Source organism: Sarcophilus harrisii, chromosome 3, assembly GCF_902635505.1.
Source record: "Sarcophilus harrisii chromosome 3, mSarHar1.11, whole genome shotgun sequence".
NCBI lineage: Eukaryota > Metazoa > Chordata > Mammalia > Dasyuromorphia > Dasyuridae > Sarcophilus > Sarcophilus harrisii.
The window spans coordinates 229170906-229192674 of record NC_045428.1 but is presented as its reverse complement, the minus strand read 5'-3'; the positions used below and the strand labels follow the sequence as shown (position 1 = coordinate 229192674).

At 37.2% G+C, this 21769-nt stretch overlaps 2 protein-coding genes across 6 annotated transcripts in view; one reads left to right on the top strand and one right to left on the bottom strand.

The window, feature by feature from the left end:
• The window catches only part of TBC1D8 (TBC1 domain family member 8), a 123533-nt gene extending 109318 nt beyond the window's left edge, over positions 1 to 14215 (top strand). For 3 of the 5 annotated variants that reach the window (XM_031959153.1, XM_031959152.1, XM_031959154.1), the window contains 11 exons: positions 409 to 623; positions 3045 to 3162; positions 5526 to 5823; positions 6934 to 7063; positions 7339 to 7437; positions 7707 to 7775; positions 9673 to 9913; positions 10363 to 10428; positions 11681 to 11770; positions 12217 to 12314; positions 13125 to 14215. In XM_031959153.1, the coding sequence (XP_031815013.1) occupies positions 409 to 623; positions 3045 to 3162; positions 5526 to 5823; positions 6934 to 7063; positions 7339 to 7437; positions 7707 to 7775; positions 9673 to 9913; positions 10363 to 10428; positions 11681 to 11770; positions 12217 to 12314; positions 13125 to 13562 (1862 nt within the window). In that variant the 3' untranslated portion in view covers positions 13563 to 14215. The remainder of the gene's footprint in view (positions 1 to 408; positions 624 to 3044; positions 3163 to 5525; positions 5824 to 6933; positions 7064 to 7338; positions 7438 to 7706; positions 7776 to 9672; positions 9914 to 10362; positions 10429 to 11680; positions 11771 to 12216; positions 12315 to 13124) is intronic. The other 2 variants (XM_003765662.4, XM_023500430.2) reach the window with 1 other exon arrangement.
• Positions 14216 to 14820: 605 nt separating this feature from the next.
• Positions 14821 to 19114, bottom strand: RPL31 (ribosomal protein L31). Its single transcript, XM_003765659.4, has 5 exons — positions 19010 to 19114; positions 18387 to 18493; positions 15625 to 15750; positions 15025 to 15137; positions 14821 to 14894 (listed from the first exon to the last, which is right to left on the bottom strand). Exons 2-5 carry the CDS (start codon positions 18491 to 18493, stop codon positions 14863 to 14865), a joined length of 378 nt encoding a protein of 125 aa, XP_003765707.1. The 5' UTR covers positions 19010 to 19114; the 3' UTR covers positions 14821 to 14862.
• Between the last annotated feature and the right edge of the window lie 2655 nt (positions 19115 to 21769).

The following is a 21769-nucleotide window of genomic DNA, read 5'->3' as shown; positions in this document are numbered from 1 at the left end:
AAAACTGTTTTCACCATAATAATAAAATATTTTAATGTAGTTTAATTCCTTAAACTGCCAAATTAAAGAAAACTATATGTATACCCATGCATAATCCTGTCATGGGGAAATGTATACTGTTAAAAGTAATTTAAAGATTTTAGTTTATAAGTGGCATCTATTTTCAATATGAACTATATTATTTTTTTCTAACCCAGTATGCATTTTATAAAAGAATAGTAATAATGCTTCTGCATCAAGGATATGCAAGAAAAGTAACTCAGTTGTGTACAATTTTAAAGTACTTTTATGCTTTCCATCATACCAGAAAACATGGATATTCTTTGACAAATATAACTCCCATGGTGATACTGTCCTGAAAATAATTCTTAATTCCTTTTGTGCATGTATTGTTTAAAAAATCCTCAGATGCTGTAACTGATCTTGCCTCTCATCCTGGTTACTATGGGAATCTGGTAGAGAAGTCGATGGGCAAGTGTTGCCTAGTAACAGAGGAAATAGAGCGAGATTTGCACCGCTCCCTACCAGAGCATCCTGCCTTCCAAAATGAAACAGGCATTGCTGCCTTGAGGAGAGTGCTGACGGCCTATGCTCACCGAAACCCCAAGATTGGATACTGCCAGGTGAAGACAGGATAATGTGTTTATTTAACTTAGGTCTCCACAGGAAACCATATTTTCTTTACCCCAACATTTGAAATTTTAAATAGAAAATTGTTTGCCTTCTCTCAATGAGGAAAAGAGAAAGGGAGAGAATTTGGAACTAAAAATTTTAAAAGAATGAATGTTAAAAAAAATTTATATGTAATTGTGGAAAAATAAAATATAAAATAAATATTTTAAAATGAATAATAATTAGTATGAGGAGCATCATGAGTTAGCTAACTTACTGTCTGGCTCCAAACAGGTTAATATCCTCCTCCTCTGCCTCAATTTTATTGTCTATAAAATGGGGTTGATAATTTCCTCACATAGCATCATATGTTTAATAGTATGTGTTGAAGATGTATTGAAATATAAGTAGACTCAAAGCATAGATAATTCTTTTAATAAGAAGAAAATAGAGATCAAGAAACTCCTAATTGTACTGCTGTAGATTTTTATGATTTCATAAATGATCTGCATGCTGCTAAGAGTAAAGGCAATTAGGTGGCAAAGTGGATAGAGTTCCAGGCCTGGAGTCAGGAATATTCATCTTCCTGAGGTCAGACATTTTACTAGTTGTATGACACAAGGCAAGTCACTTAACTGTGTTTGCTTCAGTTTCCTCATTTGTATAATGAACTGGAGGAGGAAATGTCAAACCATTCCAGTTATCTCTACTAAGGAAACACACCCCAAATGAGGTCACAAAGAGTTGGGTATGACTGAAAAATAACTAAATAACAAAAGTAAGATGAAAACTGAGCAGCAAAAACATCTCCAACTTAGATTGCAGAAGTTTGTGGCATATGAATGTTGAAGATGTTAAACTTGAATTTCCAGGGAATATACAGGATTAATAGAAACTATAAACTGTACATGTCTGTGCTTGAACACTGAATAGTTTGGAGCAGATTGCAATCGTCTTTAGACTTTTGGCTGTCTGCACAATTAATATGGATTACTGCAGCCAGATTTGTATGGTGACTTACCCTGACTTGATACAACACACTTGCTTCATGGTGACAAGGGTTTCCTTTAGTATTTTCTAACTCTGTCACCTAACATCAAAAAACTAACCAATGACACTCTTAAGGATTCATTCAGCAGCATCCCCATGTCCCCAGTACTTTGTGGTAAACACTGGGATACAGGAACAAAAATGAAATTGACCCTGCTGATATTGTTTTCTCTCCCCCTTTGTGTTAAATAATGGTGATTCACTTTTGTTTCCACATACAGAGCATCTTTTGTATTTTGCTTTGATCTGATCATATCAATCTTCGTTGGCCCCCAGTAATAAAGTTTTAAATTCCTTTTCTTGGCATTCAGGGCCCTTTGTTGTGTGGAACCATCTAAAGCTTTCGTTTTATTATTTCATGTCACTCCCTTCCATGCATATTATATTTAACCAAAATGGACTTTCTGTCCCAAATGAAGTCTTTTATTTCCTGTTGGAAGACACTAGGTGGCACAGTAGACAAAGCATTGGGCTTGAATTCAGGCTAGATAGTTGTTCAGTCTCTTTTTCAGTCATGTCCAACATGAAGATTTGGGGTTTCCTGAACAAAGACACTGTAGTGGTTTCCATTTCCCTCTCTAGCTCATGTTATAACTGAAGAAATGGAAGCAACAGGGTAAAGTGACTTGCCCAGAATCACATAGCTAGTAAATAAATATCCAGGGCTAGATTTGGATTCAAGAAGATGAGTCTTCCTGACTCCAAAGCCAGCATTGTTTATCCTCTGTGCCATCAGCTGCTCCAGGATAGATAGACCTGAATTCAAATAGGGTCTATTTTGAGCAAGTCACTTAATCTTTGCCTGTCTCAGTTTTCTTATCTATAAAGTAGAAGTAATAATAGTACCTTCCTCACAGGGTTGTTGTAAAGATCAAGTGAGATAATTTATGTAAAGGGCTTTGTACAATGCCAGACACACAGTAGATATTTAATAAATATTGATCAATATGAGGAACTTTAAAAATGCACGTCCCCATTACATTTCCTCACAATCACCATATCTTTGGGGATACCATTCCCCCTGCCTAGAATATCTTTTCGTGTTTGTCTGAATTCTTACCCATCCTTTAAAATCAAGCCCAGCTATTTATTGCCTTTTCCATGAAGCCCCAATTAGTAACAACCTTTCCTTTTGATATAGCACTTTATTCTTCAACTAATGAACTTAAAATACAGCATTGCAGGTTAGTTACATGTTCATGTTTTGTACTTCCATCCTTGATATTAATTCTGTTAGGGCGGGAATGGGGGCTATCTTATTTAAATATTTCTCACTTAAATTATCTCATGCAATGTCCTGTCTACAGCAGATAAACAATACATTTTTTGAATGAATGAACTAAAAATGAACAATAATCTTTCTTCCCTTGAATTCTTTGCAGTCAATGAACATTCTGACATCTGTGTTACTCCTATACGCCAAAGAGGAAGAAGCATTTTGGCTTCTGGTTGCTGTGTGTGAACGGATGTTGCCAGATTACTTTAATCATCGAGTAATAGGTAAATTTGTACTTCTTCCGTCAGCAAAATCAGAATATATAGACTAGGCAGAGTATGCAAAACTCCCCTTAGGTCTAGAAGAAAAAAATGTAATTGGGAAAGGTTTAACAAAATAATTTAAAATGAGATTATTATATAATGTTAATTTGTGGTTTTCTAAGGCAGTATGCACCTTGCAGGGGTTCATTTCTATTTTGTTTGATGCCCCTTATTGAGACAATCTTTTACTGTATTAGGGCTAGAGCTGCTAAGTGGATAGAGTGCTGGGCCTGGAGTCATAGCCTAGTTCTAATATAGTTCAAATCTAGCCTCAGTCACTTAATGATTTATGTCTCCCTGAGTTATTTAACTATTTGCCTCAATTTCCTCATCTGTAAAATGAGCTGGAAAAGGAAATCACAAACTTCTTCATTACCTTGATCCAGAAAATCCCCCAAATTAGAAAACATAGTTCTTGCCTACTTCTGTTTGCAGTAATAATTTCCATACACATAAAAGTTTTTTTTTTTAACTTCCTTTTTTAAATTAAGTAAAATTCGTTTTCTCTTCATCCTATCTGCTCCTCTCCCCCTCTTCCCCCCACTGTGAAAAACAAAACTCAGGTAACGATTATGCATTGTCAAGTAAACAAATTTCTGCATTTAGCAAAACCGGGCCTCTTCAAAAAAAAAAAAAATGCATCAGTCTGCATTCTAGGCTCATCCCCTGTCTACAAAGCAATGTAGATACTGCATTGATTAAAATTCTGTAATCTTTCAAAAAAAATTTTTTTAACAAAGTTGTTGTATAAATGCTCTATATAGGTTTTATAAACAACTTAATTTAATAGAGACTTAGATCCAAATCTTGATTGAATATCATCAGTGACTATAGACAAATTATCTAATTCATACTACAGAGTAAACTTTTATTTGTCTTAACTATCTCTTTTGGCATTCTTTGTTAGACTTGTAATAACATCTTGTTCTATTCTTTATTTTACCTTTCGTGGAACTGAGGTTTCAGTTATAGATATCAAGAAGGCAAGCAAAGCAATATATATATAACTTGTTAAGTTGTTCAGTCTTTGTAACTCTTCATGACCCCATTTGAGGTTTTCTTGCCAAAAATTTTGGGAGTGGCTTTTTTGCCATTTCCTTCTCTACTTTTGTTTTACAGATTGGGAACCTGAAGCAAATAGGATTAAGTGACTTGCCCAGAGGTACATAGTTAGTATCTAAGGATGGATTTGAACTCATATGAATTTGCAGGACTCCAAGCTCCTCATTCTGTGTACAAAAAACCTGAAAGGCACATTCAGATCCAATGCAATGCCTTTCTTTGTCCTTTAAGGATAGATAATGAAACTTACTTCTTTCCTTGGTAGAGAGATAATATAAAACATATGTAGTGGCTTCATCAATTTTATTTCTTTCTTATTCTTAGTTACAAGGAAGGGTTCTATGGTAAGAGTTATGCTAAGAAATGAAACTTAAAATGTAAGAATCTGGTAGAAATTTGTACTTCGGGTTTTACAGACTAAGTTAAGATGCAATGGCTGGAGTTAGCCTTAAAGTCAGAAAACCTGAATTCAAGTCCTGAAAGTTTTGTGGCCCTGGACCAATTAGTCTCTTGGAATCCTGGAAACAATGCAAGATAAAGTGCAGAACAGGCACATAAATAAGCAGGGGTAAAGTGAATGATTCATCAAACCCATAGTCAAAAATTCAGTTTTTAAAAATGCTTAATTTGTCATTTGCTGGCTGTTAATTACTGATATGTGGTAATTATCATCACATCATGATGGGAATAATAATAATAATAATTTTTTTTTTTTTTTTTTTGCTTAGGGGATTTCAGGACAGTAGGGATATGTGAGTTTTGGGTTCTTCTTTTTAAATGAATGGGATAAGCAGAGAAGGATGTGGAAGACTCAGGAATGAAAAGCTATTGGCTATATAACAGAGATTAGGGGTTGATTTGTGACTGAAGATGTGGGCTAGCCAGAAGGAGAATCCCAAATATCTTCACAGAGACTTACTAGCCTTGTGTTACTACCTAATTTTGTGGGCAACAGAACAAGATGAAGAAAAATGACCCTGACTGCTTTTTTTTTCTTAGGAGAGGAAATGGAGTGTTATAGTGAATAGAGTACTGGGCCTGCAGATAGGAAGATCTGAGTTAAAATTTGGTCTCGGACACTTCCTAGCTGTGACTTAACCTGTTTGCCTCTCTTTCCTCAACTGTAGAATGGAGTTAATAACAGCATCTAACTTAATGAGATATTATAAATGAGGTTTTTGTAAAGCACTTAGCACAATGTCTGGCCTGCAACAGGACCGATATAAATACTTATTCCCTTCCTTCTTGATTCTAACTCCCAGTGTTTGTTCTAGGAGCCCAAGTAGACCAGTCAGTTTTTGAAGAACTTATAAGAGATAGACTTCCAGAACTGGCTGAACACATGAAGGATCTATCCACTCTGGCTTCCATTTCCCTTTCATGGTTCCTGACTTTGTTTTTGAGCATCATGCCTTTAGAAAGTGCTGTGAATGTTGTAGACTGTTTTTTCTATGATGGGATCAAAGCCATCTTCCAACTGGGGCTAGCTGTGCTAGAAGCAAACGCAGTGGAATTGTGTGGCAGCAAGGATGATGGCCAAGCCTTGATGATCCTTAGCAGGTTTGTAACCTTCCTATCAGGTTTTTACCTTGCCTAAAATTATCAGGGAGGGGGTAGGAAGAGGGGTAGAGTTACATTGAAGCTATTGTACTGGAAAGTTACTTAAGGAAATACTACAAATGTGTTGGTGGCACCCTTACAGCAAGGATAGCTTCCTGATTTCATCCTGCCATTTATAATTTTTAGCATTTGGATTCAGTCGCTGTCATGCTTCTTATGATTGATGGTTTATATGGAGGGGCACTCCTACTTCTCTGTGGTGTGGAACACTACTCACCTTTTACCTCAACAAGTCTAGATATGGGAACTCCTCCTTCCTTGAACTTGCCCCTTACATCATGAAGAAGGGTCTCAGAAAGTCAAAGGATTTATGCGCCTTCTGAAACAAAGTTCAATTGTGTAGTTCTTCATTGAAGTATAGAATCCTCAGGCTTGATCAAGAGCATTTTAGAACCATATAAAACAAAAGAAGGGGAAAAAGGCCTACTAACATTTGAATACATGTTATTTTATGTGTAGGAAGCAATATGGTAATTAATAATTTGATTACTAGACTTCATAATTTGAAGAGAATGTTTTCTAGTCCTGACCATTTCACTTGGACAAAACATTTAACTACTCTATATGTTTATTTTTTTTTTTTTGTAAAATTAGAGTTAAAAGTACTTAGCCCTGTCTACCTCACAGAGTTTTATAAAGATCAAACGGGATCTGTGTGAAAGCACTTTGAAAAAATAGCAAGTATTTAGCTTTTTTTTTTTCTTTAAAAGGTGAACTCATTGAGGTAAGGAATATTTTTTTAAGTGGTGACATAAAAGAAACTGGTAAAAAATTTTATTACTATTATCACATAAATAATATTAATTCTGTGTAACAGACAAATCTTTCACACATGCCATGTCTTGAGAGACATTCAGTTTGAGAGAATTCACTAAGGGGTTACTAGTACTCATTGAATTAATATCACAAAATAGTTTTGGTCTTTTCCAGTTTTAAAAACTGCAAGATGCATCTCTGAAAACTATCTTTTTTTAAAAAATGTAATAATGATGTACTTTTATTTATTTTTGGTGATAACATGTCTTTGAATGGGTTGGTGGTTCTATTTAGGTTCCTGGATCATGTTAAAAATGAAGAAAGTCCTGGACCACCAATTGGAAATCATCATGCCTTTTTCTCTGATGATCAGGAACCCTACCCTGTGACAGATATAGCAGATCTAATTCGGGACTCCTACGAGGTAAGAAGGGCCATCTCTGGTCTACTTTTTTTTTAAAGGAATAATGGAATTATAGTTTGCATTTGCTGTTTCTATAGATGAAGGTTTTTTTGTTTGTTTTGTTTTTTGCTGAGGCAATTGGGGTTAAGTGACTTGCCCAGGGTCTCACAGCTGGGAAGTGTTAAGTAAGATCAGATTTGAACTCAGGTCCTCCTGACTTTGGGGCTGGTTCTCTATCCACTATGCAACCTAGTTGCTCCTATGAAGTTATTTTTCAAATGTATGTTTTACTGCAGAAATTTGGAGATCAGTCAGTGGAAATGATTGAGCATATGCGTTGTAAACATCGGATCCGAGTTTTCCAAGGTCACGAAGACACAACAAAACAGAATGTCGTAAGTGAAGCTCAGAGTTGCTGCTGTGCTGAGCATAGGGTGGGAATCCCGATTTTTTTTTTGGCATTCCACATTCACTTTCTAGAAATATTACAGCACTCTTTAAGTCACCAGACATGTATGAGTGACTTTAGAGAAAGGGAAATTTACATTTCGAATTGTTATGCATGAATGGTCTAATTTTCTGGACTTCCCCATGTGACCTACTATTTTACTCTTCCCCATATGTGGAAGCAGGTTTTCACTCCAGTTTTTTCCTTTTCTTAAAGCTCCGGGTTGTTATCCCTGAAGTATCAATTCTCCCTGAAGATTTAGAGGAACTCTATGACTTATTCAAGGTATGAATGTCAAGAAGTTAAAGGAAAACTTAACAGTTGTTTTTTGATTATGATGTATCATTCAGAGCTGTCTTTGAAAAAATCTGCAATAATACTAAGAAAAACTTTAGCTGTTCAGTCTCATGACCTCAATTGGGGTTTTCTTGGTTGGCCATTTCCTTCTCCTGCTTATTTTGCAAATGAGGAAATTTAAGGCTAACAGGGGTCAATGACTTGGCCTGGGCGGGGTTACGCAAGCACAACCTCAGTATCTGGGTTTTCTTTACTTCAGGTTTGACATTTTATGCACTACAGCGCCACCTAGCATCTCTTTGTTATCTAGGCAGAAAACCAAATTATCCTGTACTCAGAACTTGGGAAGCATCAGTAAAGGTAGGATTTTAAGTGAACTGTTCCAAGTTTAGTGATGAATCCTCTGGGAACCCTAAGATTCTACAACAGAGCTGCAAACTCAGTAGTAAAAGGCCTCTAGGTAAAATAGGTGTTATAAAGTTTATTTGATACATTCACATTTTGGCAGTTCTAATTTTAAGCACAATTTGAACAAATTGTGTTCAATTGATTGTTAGCATGCAGGTGAAAAGCAGTAAACTAATGAGGGTGGGATGGGAAGGATGGCAAGAAATGATCTCTGATGCCAAGAAAAATGACTGTTGAAGAAGAAACCATGAAAAAGACATGGGAATTTTAAGAACCATAGCATCTATCATTTAGTATAGGTGCAAATATCCTGCCATTAACAGATTTGGGGGCCTTTGGTTCAACATAATAAAGTCACAAATGATTGTGATTTTGATGCATTGGAATACTATGCATTTTAGGAAGATTTCTTTCAAAAAGTTGTGGGTTTTGTTTGTTCCTAAAACTTTGCTTTTACCTAAACATTAACTGGAAGAGTCTTACTCTGGAGTACCATTTCACACCAATGCTGAATAAATGAGGTGCTGCACCTAATTTGTGCCACACTGGATTTTGTATTTGCGAGGCAAGTGATTATTGATTAGGGAATAAGTCAAAAACTCCTTTTTATAACACTTTAAGGTTTACAAAGGAAACTAAAACCCGAATAATAAGACCAAACTTTTTTTATAATACTTTTAAGGTTTACAAAGGAAACAAAAACCCTGTCTCCTGATCATACAAACATTAAGAATTGGAATTCATTTGTAGAAAAGATAGTAAATTCTAACTACTGGGATGATCAAGTGAGGTTATTTTTAAGGACAGGGGAAACATGGGCATATTTGTAGGCAACAGGAAAACCCTAGTAGAAAAGAGAGTTGAGATAACAGAAGGGATAATCTGCCGAAGATAGGATGGAATGGGATCACCTGAGCTTGTAAATAAGTTTGCTTTGGTAAGAACGGTCACCTCGTCGTGGGAGACAAGGATAAATCGATATGGATTTACAATATATGTTGAAGTTCCCTAGTTAGAAGAGAGAACTTGGGGAGTAAAGGCAGACAGACTAGCACTTAATTTCTAATAGAAATAGACTGAAAAGTTAACTGAGATTAGTTTTAAAGGGTACTGGATTTGGAGTGAAATAACCTAACCTAGTTTCAAATTCTTTTGCTTCTTTATACCATTGTAACCATTTAAGCAAAATCCTTTGTTCTTTACTTTTTCATAAAATGATTTGAAGACTCAAATTCTTTCTGGTTCTCAATTCTGTGACTTGCAAGTGGGCACAAAGCCATTAAAAATAGCACACTGGAACTGGTCCCCAAGTGCTGTTATTTCCATAATGCCACCCCTTTCTGCACTGTGTCCCCTAACACTACCATGAAAATAAAATTAAGACAAGCTGTGAATGATTCATTTATCCCCTGATTCCTAGAAACCTCCATTCTAGTGTCTAATCTTCATATTTAACTTTTTTTTTTTTTTTTTAAAGAGAGAACATATGATAAGCTGTTATTGGGAACAGACAAGTCCTGCATTTCAGCACCATGATCCCAATAGACCGTATGCTGAACAGTATCTGATTGATGCTCAACAGTTCACCAACCTATACAAACTTGTCTCTCCATGGACATGTGGTGCCCACACTGAGATCTTGGCTGAAAGGACTTTTCGCCTCCTGGATGAAAACATGGATAATCTTATTGCATTCAAAGGGTTTGCTGTCTGCCTAGGTAAAACTATATGGGTAACATTATATTAGTGTATGTTCTTTCCAGAAAATGTTTGTGATGACTAAGTTGAACATCACTACCTTCCAATTGTCTTTGCTACTCTGAAGGTAACTTTTAAAGTATAAATTTTGTTAATGAAGACTATGGGCAGGAATGAGGATGCAAGTTTGGAAAGCGCCCAGATTTAAGTTCACTGATACCGATTACACCGAGTTTCTGTTGAGTGCTATGTTTTCATTCGATAAAATATTTTATTCTAGCCCTTTTGCCTAAAAAAGGTCAAAAATAAAGGTAAGAGCTATTTTTGCAGTTTTTTTCAAAGCACAAATTTGCTAAAACCTATATAGAAATTTTCTTTTAAATGTGGAATTATCAAAAGCCATATGTTACACTATATTCAACTAAAGTTAGTTCACTTGCATAACACATTTTCCACTTCTCATTTGCAGATATTATGTACAATGGAGAAATGAATGAAAAAATAAAACTACTATATAGGCTCCACCTCCCTCCAGGTAAGGTATAAAAAAGAAAAACCTTCTTTAGCCTATCCATAGACACATGTAATGCATTCCTAAATATTTTAGATGTTTCAAATTTAAGAGGTACCATCCTGCAAAGACATTCAGGACTCTACTGAATATAGAAAATACATGAAAAACAATTTTTTTAAAGGTATCTTATTTTTGCAAGGCTTACTTATATCAAATGGGGTTTGGGGGCTTCCTGCTATCTTGCTTTTCTTCCTCAAGCTAATTGATGTTTTGGTCTTTGTGGCAGCTGGAGGGAAGGATAATAGTTTGACCAGACTTAAGTAAATGAAAACAAAAATAAAGGACAAACTTTTACTCAAAAAAGAGGTACTTGTTAGTGAGGAACCAAGGAACACTGAGTATTCAACTCCATATTGAATTCAGAGCAGATGTGCATGAAAAGCCATCTTTTTCATTCAGTTAGCTTGATTTGGCTTCATGGTTTAGGATCATGGTGCTGAAATCCAGGACTTACTTGTTCCCAATCATGGTACTAATTACAAGCTGAACCCAAGTGAAACAAGTGACCATTTCAATCAAGTAGCTGGCATTTTCACATATAACAGCTTTAAAAAGGCACTTCAGGGTTTACACAGGACTGTAGTGCCATTATCTCATTTGAAATCCCAACAATTTTGTGAGATGTGAAGCATTAACCTCATTTTACAAGAAATTTAAACCAAGGCAGGTAGTTGTGTCTAGCCCTACATCATATAGCTAGATCAGTTGTAGCTCTGGTTTCATTTTCTCTCACAGAAAACAAACTTGAGATAAAAGTTTTTTAACACCCTCAGGGCAGGGCTAAATTTCTTGGAGTCCACGAATATCAAAATATTGATAATCATTTCAATGTAATGTTTCTTTGTAATCCTGTGCATTTTATACATTTATACATTATACAAGTACTATTTTAAGAAGTCTATGACAAGATTAATAACTCCTGTTTTACATGTATTGGACTACCTCATGGCTAGGGAGAGGGTGGGAGGAAGGAGGGGAGAGGAATGGAGGAAGGTTTTGCAAGGGTCAATGTTGAAAAAAAAAAACTTCTGTTCTAGAGCCAGAAGTGCTATAGTATACTTTTCATTTTGATAATTATTAAAGACAAAGATGTTACTTATCCAAGATCACATTAGCTAAAACTGGAACTAAATCAGGTATACCTACATCATTAAATTGTAACTAAGAACTAGTTTAAAGAAAATTACATGAGAATTTTTACTTTTTTTTTAAGCTCTCACTGAAAATGACAAGGATAGTCAATCACCATTAAAGAATCCACTGCTGTCAACTTCAAGACCCCTGGTCTTTGGGAAGTCAAATGGCATGTATTGGCTTTAATTTTTAAATATTTCCTTTAGATATAATACTGAAATGACCTTTATACCTCATCCAAATATCCCAATTTTCTCAAAATCCCTTGGAAGTAAAGATTCCCCAAATCAGAATATATTAATATCTGGCTGCTCTTAACTATATAATCTCCCAATAAAAGATTATTTTCCTTATTAAACGCAAGTTCTTCATATCCAAAACTATATGGGGAAAAATTAAAAGCTATTATAGTATCTTGACATAGAAAAAAATACATAATTAAAATCCTCAATTCCATATCACATTGAAATCTTTAACCCCATACTCATACTCATTGTTTTCTTGTCCCTTTGTCCTTTGGGCTTTTATTTTTATGGCTCCCCTCTGTTCTTAGTCATTTTTATGTTCCTTCTTGCTTTTACTGAATGGTTTTATCACTGTTTTCTCTGACTCAAGGTGATGCAATTGATTATCAGAAGCAGCTGAAACAAATGCTTAAGGATTTAGCTAAAGAAAAAGATAAAACTGAAAAAGAATTGCCCAAAATGAGCCAGGTAATGGATCTGTTATTTCAAATATGAATACATTCAAGCTGTTATGTTTAGAATTTGACATATATGACATTTCCCCTTAGCTCAGATAGTTGTTAGATGATACCCAAGGCCAGTCTAGTGCCAGAAATCTTTCTAGCCCAGTAAGACATGCTCCAAACTATGCTTCTGCTGGCCAAGGCTTCAAGACTCCAGGCTCACTTTCAAGGGATTCAAGGATTACAAATTACAACTATCAAACATGGTTCCAAAGGAGTATGAACAAACAGGAAAGAAAAATGCTACATACTTGGAGAGTATTTATTTTGGACAAGGGAAATACTGTTAGAATTATTTTTTTTTCAAGCCATATAAACTTTAATATGTCAATTCCATCTATATAAATGAGGTTCCTAAGGACTTGTTTCCAAAGGAATTGAGAATTAAGTGTAGAAATGAACCGTTTATGGACAGTTCACAGTACAGTAAAAATATTAAAAGTACATGGTGATGTTGGCGAGTCAGTTAAATTAATCAAGCTAAATCCAACTACAATAACTCAATTTGGTAAATCTTCCAAAATTCAAATCATTTGTCTATTCAATGCTGAATAATCCTAAAATCTCAACTCTTATAGAGTGCTTGTGACTTCCAAATGAAACACATTACACAACTAGTTGTCTACCTTATGTGTAACATGATCACAAAGTTTTGCCTAACTTGGATCTTTTTATTTAGTTTCACTAATGATATCCCTTTATAGAAGTAGTCACTTGTAAGACTCTTGACTGGAAAGTGTAGTAATTACTTGCTTTTTTTTTTTTCCCTTTACAGAGAGAATTTATCCAGTTCTGCAAAACTTTATATAGCATGTTTCATGAAGATCCAGAAGAAAATGATCTCTATCAAGCTATTGCCACAGTAACAACTTTGTTACTGCAGATTGGAGAAGTGGGGCAGAGAAGCAGCAGCTCAGGAAGCTGCTCTGACGAGTATATGGACGATGTACAGACAGAAGCGTGTGCTTCCACTTCTGAGCAGGACTCGGTTTTCACTGACATGGGGAAGATGCCTCAGAGATATTCCCAATCGTTATCTATGACAGAAGGGGATTGGACTGTTTCCCTTGAGCATATTTTAGCATCACTTTTGACTGAACAGTCATTAGTAAATTTCTTTGAAAAGCCACTAGACATAAAATCTAAACTTGAAAATGCCAAGATCAATCAGTATAGTCTCAAAACCAATGAGCTGAGCCACCAGTCTGAGTAAAGGACAGCACAATGTAGCACAACACCACCATTCTGTGGAGTACACTGGAGGATGCTATACCAAAGCACATGCTGCAAACAAGACTGCTTTTCAGTTTCTTAGTGTTTACTATTCTAAATAGACAGCAACCTAATGAAATTGAAGACAAACTTCTAGAACTTGGACGGAAGTCATTCATTCCTTTATCAAATCTCTAACCAATTCTAGCTACAGACCGTGGAGCAGACAGAGCAGAGCAGGCTATGCTACTGGCTATTCCTGATGTCTCCCAATGTTTAAGCTACAATTTCATTTCAGTTTCCTGCTGCTTACCTCTTGTATAGAGGGATACCTCTTTTTTTTTCTAACACATCCCCTTCCCCCCACCAATGAATGTAAAAGATGTTGCTCAGTGAGATTGGGTTTTTTTTTTTTTTTTGAGGGGAGGAACTAATTCACATCCAGGGTTAAGAGCTACTGTTTGCAATTGGCTTGTTTTTCTTTTTTGCACTAATCCTAAAAACCTGTTTCAATGCTGGTAATTGAAACTGTTTTAATATTTTTGGTTGTATTCAATTTGTATGTCTTGCAAAAAAAAAAAAAAGTGTACAAACCATGCTTTTGATGTTGTTGGTCCCCAAAAGCAATTTTTAATAATATTATTTTGTATTGACTTGCTGGTTTTCTTTTAAGTTACTTGGGACATTCTTCATAGCCGTATCCCTTTCCATAAACTTTTTAAGCACACATACATACCTAGAATTTGGGAACTAAAAGACCTTGGCTAAAACGGTCCAGCCTTCTCAGTGTATAAGCAAATAATAAAAACCCAAGCTTTTCTCTTGGGTGTGAAATGGTAAACATCCATCTGCATTACAACATGAGAAATCACCAACACTAGTTTTTGGATCTTACAAAAAGTTCGTCATAAAAGAAATGCTGGCATATCTATACACACACACCCCCCCCTTAATTCCAAACAACTAATCTCCTTCCCTCTGCATAGTGGCAGCAGTAAGTAACCCATTTTGAGTGTTCCTTGGTGCTACTTGGGTAAACTTGAATCTTCAAGCCTCTTGGCTTCCTTCATGCTGGGAGTTCAGTCTATAGGAAATTACTTCAAATCACTGGTTCTACCATAAACCTACTTGACTACAAATTCTATTCCGCCATCCATCAAGAATTTAAAAGTAAGCCCCCAGAGCCTATTTTAAAAAAGCAAATTTTTGCCTAAGCAAAACCCAGAGTCACAAACAAGTAACTTACAGTCAAAACAGGCTAGCAGCTGACATTTTATAACTTTATTTATACAAAGTTCAATTTAGTTTTCATCCACATTGACTGTCTGTAAGCCTGCAAAGCAAACAAAACACCAAGTGAATATTTTGACATTAGCATTTTTCATAATCAGGCATACACTAATAAATGTTTTGTCTTCACAAAATTAAGTCTTCAAAGAACTCATACAAATTGTTAAACTTACTTTTGAAAGTGGTGACAGGCACGTAAGTAACCAACGTATACAGCTTGTTTGGTGAATCTTCATCCTCATTGCGTTTCCTGGACAAACGCACTCGGATACGGTATGGAACATTCCTAGGTGAAGATAGGTTTCATGAAGCTTTTGCCAAAGTAAATGCATCCTTCACATGAAAAATTAAGGCTTCAGGGATCCATACAACCACTTTAAGATGTAATAAAAATAAAACTTAAAACTAACCCCTTGCTTCTGACACATCTGCTTTTCACTGTATCTTCACTTATCAAGTAGTTACCATAACTCATGTTTGGACTAACTCTGTTTATAACAATTTTGGAAATACAGGGTGTTTTTTTTTTTTGGGGGGGGGGACAAGGAGAGAAAAAAGCTGATTTAATTAAAACACAATAAATACTGTTTCTTGTGGGTTGGGATTCATAGTTCTGCATGTTTACTAACAATGACCTAAGCTTGAAGAAGGGAAAGAGCTACTATTAGCATAAAGCACCTTATATTTTTGAAAATGTCATTCATTGTCAATAATTCTAGCAGAACTCTAAGGGACACTATGTAAATGTTCAACTCATTATAATGGACAAGCACCTTATTCCTTTGGCCCAAACAGCTTTGTTAAGTCTGGTGTCAATGCGTACATCTGGAGTTCCCATTTCTTTCATGGCAAATTTGCGGATTTCCTTCAGAGCCCGAGGAGCTCGTTTTTTGAAGCCTCTAAAATTCAAAGGAAAAAAATTTGACACAAACTTCCTTAAAAAATTGAACTATAATTATCTCTACTTCAACTGCAAAGCAAGTCTAAAACTAAAAGCCCACCTTCTGCAGCACCCTCCCATCTATTCTGTACATGTCTTATGTTTTATTTCTTTTCCCTCCCCAAGTGTTCTGCATTAAAATATATGCTTTAGGAGAGTTATGTTTTTAGCTTTCTTCATATTCTCAGTCTGTACCCAGGTAACATATAAAGCATGCTGACTAAACAAAAACTAGACATGTCTACACTGTGATGGAGTGATACAGAACATTCACAAAGATATGATGACGATGGCAGAGATTTTCCCACCCAAGTAACTAATGTCTAGCACTTTATTTTACCGCCAAACCAAGCACCTGCTCACACTACAATGTGCCAGAGGAAAGATCAATCTAGGTCTTCCTAACTCCAAAGCCTTGTCTAAGTACTTAGTAGTAGTGATGAAGGATTTGATTCAGCCACTGTTTTCCCCTACTTTATAAAGGAGGGGTGCATCCAGAGAATCTACAATCACTGAATGATTTGGATGACACTTAGTAAGTATTGGAGCCAGGATTGGAACTCGGGGCTTCTGTCCCAAACAGGCTTTTTCAACCAAGATTGTTATGGTCAGGGGCAGCTAGGTGGTGCAGTGAATAGAATGTGAATCTGGCCTCAGATAAACACTTTCTAGCTCTGTGGCCCTGGGTAAGTCACTTAACCCCAACTGCCTCAGGGAAAAAAAAAAAATTCTTATGGTCAGAACCTTAAGCTGCTGTAAAGATACAGAATGAATCTGTTCAGGCATAGATATATTTTAAAAATTGAAGGCAAATTTCATAAATGTTCTATTTTAGCCCACCAGTTTAGCTGCTTTTAAAAGTAGGTAGTTGTATTCAAAACAGTCAAAAGATTATATCTATATGCAGCACAATAAATATTAATTAAAATATTTTAGAAGGAGCATGGGTAGTTATCTTGGTTATCACCAAATTGTTGGAATACATATAGTAGAAGATAAAGTTAACAAGGTTTGGTCCCTGCCCTTAGGAACTTCCATCTACTTGTAGAAAAAACAAGCACCCAAATTTACCTGGTGCTTCTCTCATTGCATTTTAAGATTGGACTTCTATCACTATTACTATTCTAATTTATAAATGGGGCTCATGAGATCTTAAATCTTTTGCCTATGCAGGCAAAAAAGAACCTTTTGGCTACATGGGTATAGTGTGAGCAATAATATCCATTGGATTCCTAGGCTTCATTGTATGAGCACCACCACACATTTACTGTCGGACTAGATGTTGATGCACAAGTATATTTCACATCAGCCACAACATGAGGAAACTGAGGTCCAGGGAGGTCAGAGACCCAAAGTCACAGTGAGAAGCAGAACCAGGATTTGAACTCTCAAGAGGTCTGACTTTTCAAAGATTGTTTCAAATGTACCAGTCTTCTAATTAGGATTCCAAGTTTAGCTCAATCACTTAATACTTATGTAATCTTAGGCAGGCTATACAACCCTTTTGTAAAACTTGTAAAATTTAGATATTTGTAAAATTAAGATATTTTCAACATTCTACTTTATAAGGTTGTGTTGAGGGGTTTAAATTCCAGATCTTCTAAATAGTCTTCCCTTGAGATGACCTTGTTCACTTAATAAGTGACTTGTCTTTTCAATTCAAGGTAAAAAAATAAAACAAATAAGTCTCTCCTCTCCCCAAAAGCCAAAAACCAGAAATGAATTCATACCCAGTAAAATAGCCCAAAAATACAGTACTTTCTAAGGTGGACCTAAAGAAATCATTTTTATCTAAAACTTTTTTAGGCCCGCAATTGCCTGTCCAAATATTATATAAACAAAAATATACAACATAAACAAATATAAATGAAGACAGACCAATTGTAAATGTTACCAGACCGGCCATTTAGGGCTTCCTCCCACTAGACCATTCAAAGCAAAAGAAAACTATTTGGAAGTAGAAATTTGGTGCTTCCCAGAATGAATAAATTAAATAATTTGAAATGCTCCCCCATATGCTGCTCAATTTTAGTAAATAGATAAACATACTAAAGTGGAAAATGTTAGAACCCAGCTTTACATTCCGACTCCCCTGACTCCTTAAACACTAAATTCAATCAACACTGAGCAACAAAGATGCTAAAACTGAAACATAATTTAATTAATTAAGAATTAATTTTTAACATTTTCCTTTTCATGTCACTCTAACAACCTAACTCTTGGTTTCATGTCACAAAGTCAAAATATCACAGCCTCTTCCACGCTGCTAAGGGAGGAAAAATTCACCAATACTCCAGGCAACACCCTGTAAAAACGTGCAATTCAGAATTAAGCTTTCTTCAAACCCGCAATCACTCAATTTAAGCTTCCAGAAACACTTCCTAAATGCAATTCAAAAACTACTTTTTTACCTTTCAACTGTAAATCCTTTTCTTCCATCTTACATGTTCAAGAGAATTCAACCCTTTTCTAATTATCTGGACAGTTTCTAAGTTGCTGAACATTTGTGATCATCTACTCTTTGGGTTGACTAACCAAAATCCTGCAGATGGTGCCCCCCCCAAGGATTCGTGGGAAACCTAATTCCCCACTTACACGCCATGAATCCTCTTGTGAATGTTGATAGTATACTCTCTGGTCACCACCTCGTTGATGGCAGAACGTCCCTTCTTTTTCTCTCCACCTTTCTTTGCGGGAGCCATCTACACAGACAGACGGCAAAGACAAACTTGGAAGCCGATTAATGACAAATCGCACCCCCCCTGCCTTTCCTCGGCTCACACTCTCGCCCCTTCCTCCATTCAGCACACTCCCCACTTCCGGGAGGAACCCAACCCGGCCACCCTGGCTCCCCGCCGCCTTTTCCAGACCTTCCTCCCCCGGCGTGAAAAAGTTGCTGGCGTGAGTGTGCCAGAATCTCCCCAAGCGCGGGCCCGTTTCTCTCAGTTTCTCCCACAACCCCCTGCGGCTTACGGAGCCCTTTTCCCTTCTGCTCGAGCTCCGGCAGCCCGCGTTCTGCCTGCTCTCTGGGCCCAGGCCCCTGGAGAGGCTGAAGCTGCCCTGAGCCTCATAGCGGATCCCGAGCCGCGGATTCCTGCTCCGCGGGGAAAGAGGAGCCTCGGATTAGACAGGAAGGGAGCCTGCTGTCCGCGTTAGGGCGAAGCCCGGGAAGGATGGAGCCGGATTCCAAGGGGTTAGGGCTCTGAGGACACACTTACCCTGCCCGGGACCAGTTCGGAAAGGAAGAACGCAGAGGATTGTGGGAGAACCTAATACCCAGGCCGCAGTACTACTTCCGGGTCGCGCGTGCGCAGGACGGAGAGACGGTGACGTGACAACGCCGAAGGAGTTGAGGAGTGGGAGGGGAAAGAGGCGGAGCGTGGGAGAATTCAGTTACATGCGTCACACGCTGGGCGGGGCAGAAAAAAATCAAACTCCTCCTCCTTTACTAGTCACGTTTCTGAAGATTACGTTTACCGAAGGCGGATAGAGAAACCCCGTTGGTTCCCTGTTGTAGCCGCCCTATGTTTCTTTCCCGTCTCCCCTCTGCAGCTCCTCTGCCCTCCCCCTCCTAGAATTCCTATCCTATAGCTTTAGGAAGCCGCTTGTTCCCCGATTTTTTCCCTAAATAGCCAAAGATGCACTTGCTCGAAAGAAAAAAGGAAGAGAGAATTCCTAATGGGAACGTTGGACTCAGACGGCCTTAACCTTTTTTTTTGTTTAACCTCAGGGTCTCTTGCAAACTTTAAAGCCCCTACAGCCGAGGTCCTGGGTCACTAAGTGGGGGGGCGGGGAGGGGGGTGGCAGAGAGAACCGGAAGTACGGATAAGATTACAATATTCCCTGAGGCATCCCACCTGGCTGGGTCCAATCAAAATCCAAACCAGATCAAGCCCTCCCATCCCCAAACACACCCACGTTAAAGGTATCTTTCCTTTCATTTCCCAACCGTGTCTAACTATATGCTCTCCCAAATGGAGTTCTTATTTATCATTCCTTTATTTTGTTTGTAACCTCATAAACAAATCCATCTTTTGCCATAGAGAATGGCCGTTGTGAATTCATCCCATAACTGAACCCCAAGAATGGATTTCCTAAATCTCATCTTTTGGTGCTGTTCTTCAAACACACCCCTCCTAAATGACAGTTCCTCCATAAAGCTAAATTCCCTCCTTTAGTACTGTTATGCCACAGTTCTCTTTAACTGTTCTGACTCGGTTTCCCTGAACTAGTTTCCTTTGCCTCAGTTTCCTTAACTGTTCTGTCAAATGCCCTTAGTCGTAAAAACCCACTCTGGTCCATTAAGACTGGGAACCGTTTACTCTAAGGTTATATATTGCTAGCAAGATAAACAAGAGAGCAGAACTCCTGTCCTCAAGAATTTACAATATCCCTCTAAAATATTCCAAGATACCTCACTGACATCTTTATCTTTGGGTATTCAGACATCCTGTCTCTGGGTTTTTAGGAGTTATGGTCTCCCCCCATCCTGATAGAAGTCTTCCCTCGCTTCTTGGTTCTTTGTTTCTAGAGTATTTAAGAAGCTGGGTCACTCCCATTCATTGCTGGATTCTTTGAGATGACAGTCGCCCCCAGCCCTGGGACCAACATGGATTCCTTGGTCCCAGTATATCTTTATCTCTGTCTGACTGGATACTTTGAGACAAGAGTCCTGTCCAGTCAATTATACTCTCCAATTAATAAACTATTGAGAATTCTCTAATCTCTCTCCTGCCTCAGTTTCTCCGGCATTACAGTAGCAACCTCTTCATTAGCTCGTTGCTTTTATGACTGAGTGGACTTGTGCAATGTATATCTTCTATCTCTCTACTATTCACTCAGCTGTCATGGCTTCAATTATCACCTATGATGATGGTTATCAAATTTATTTCTCCAGCCTTAACCTTTCTGCTGACCTCTAATCTCACATCTTAACTGTCCATTGAACATCATGAACTGGATGTTCCAGTAGATCTTAAACACAACAACTTTTTATCTTATATTATCTTTCCACCAAAATCTCCCCCCTCTTCCCGTCTTCCTTATTACTGTGGAGGGTACCAGCATATTCCCGGTCCCTCAGACTGAAATCCTAGGTGTCATCCTCAACTCTTGCCAAAATCTATCCATTTTATCTTTGTCTTCACTTCTCTGACCCCATCACCACTTTAGCAAAGGCCATCATCCCCTTGATTAGACTATTGAATAGTCTGTTGGTCAATCTGTTTAAGGTAAGTTTCTCATCACACAAGTTCATTCTCCATTTAGCTCGTTATTTTCCTTTTTAAAAAAATCTTCCTAAAACCCAAATCTGACCATGCCAAACTCTGGTGAATATCACCAGAAAAAAATATTCTGGCATTTAAAACACCTTAAACTAATCTCCTACCTCATCCAACATATCTTTACAGTTATTCTATGACCCGGTGACACTGGCCCTTTTGCTGTTCCTCAAACAGAAGAATCTATCTTCAAATCTGGGCATTTTCACTGGCTGCCCCGCATACCTGGGATGTACTTCCTCCTTATCTCCAATTTCTGCTCTCTTTGGCTTCCTTCATATCCCAAGTAAAATTCAGCCTTCTACAGGAATCCTTTCCTGAGCCTTTTTAGTTATAGTGCTTTCCCTTTATTGATTATTTTAAATTTTTTCTGTATGTAGCTTGTTTATATAATTATTTACATGTCTTTTCCCTTAGACTTGGATCTTCTGGGGAGAAGGAACTATCTTTTTCTTTTTTTTGTAAACTTACTCACTTAGCCTAGTGCCTGACCCCAATAGGTACTTAATAAAAGTTTACTGACTAAATAACTAATCTCTGCCTCAGCCTTCTACTAGACCTTGAGGACAAGGACTCATGTACTGTGTCTTATCTATAATTTGTAAGGTTCCCAATGCCAAGCAAAATGATTTGGGATGCTTAAGCTATGTTTATCAAATAAATGAAAAACTCTAGTATTTACACAGGAATAATACA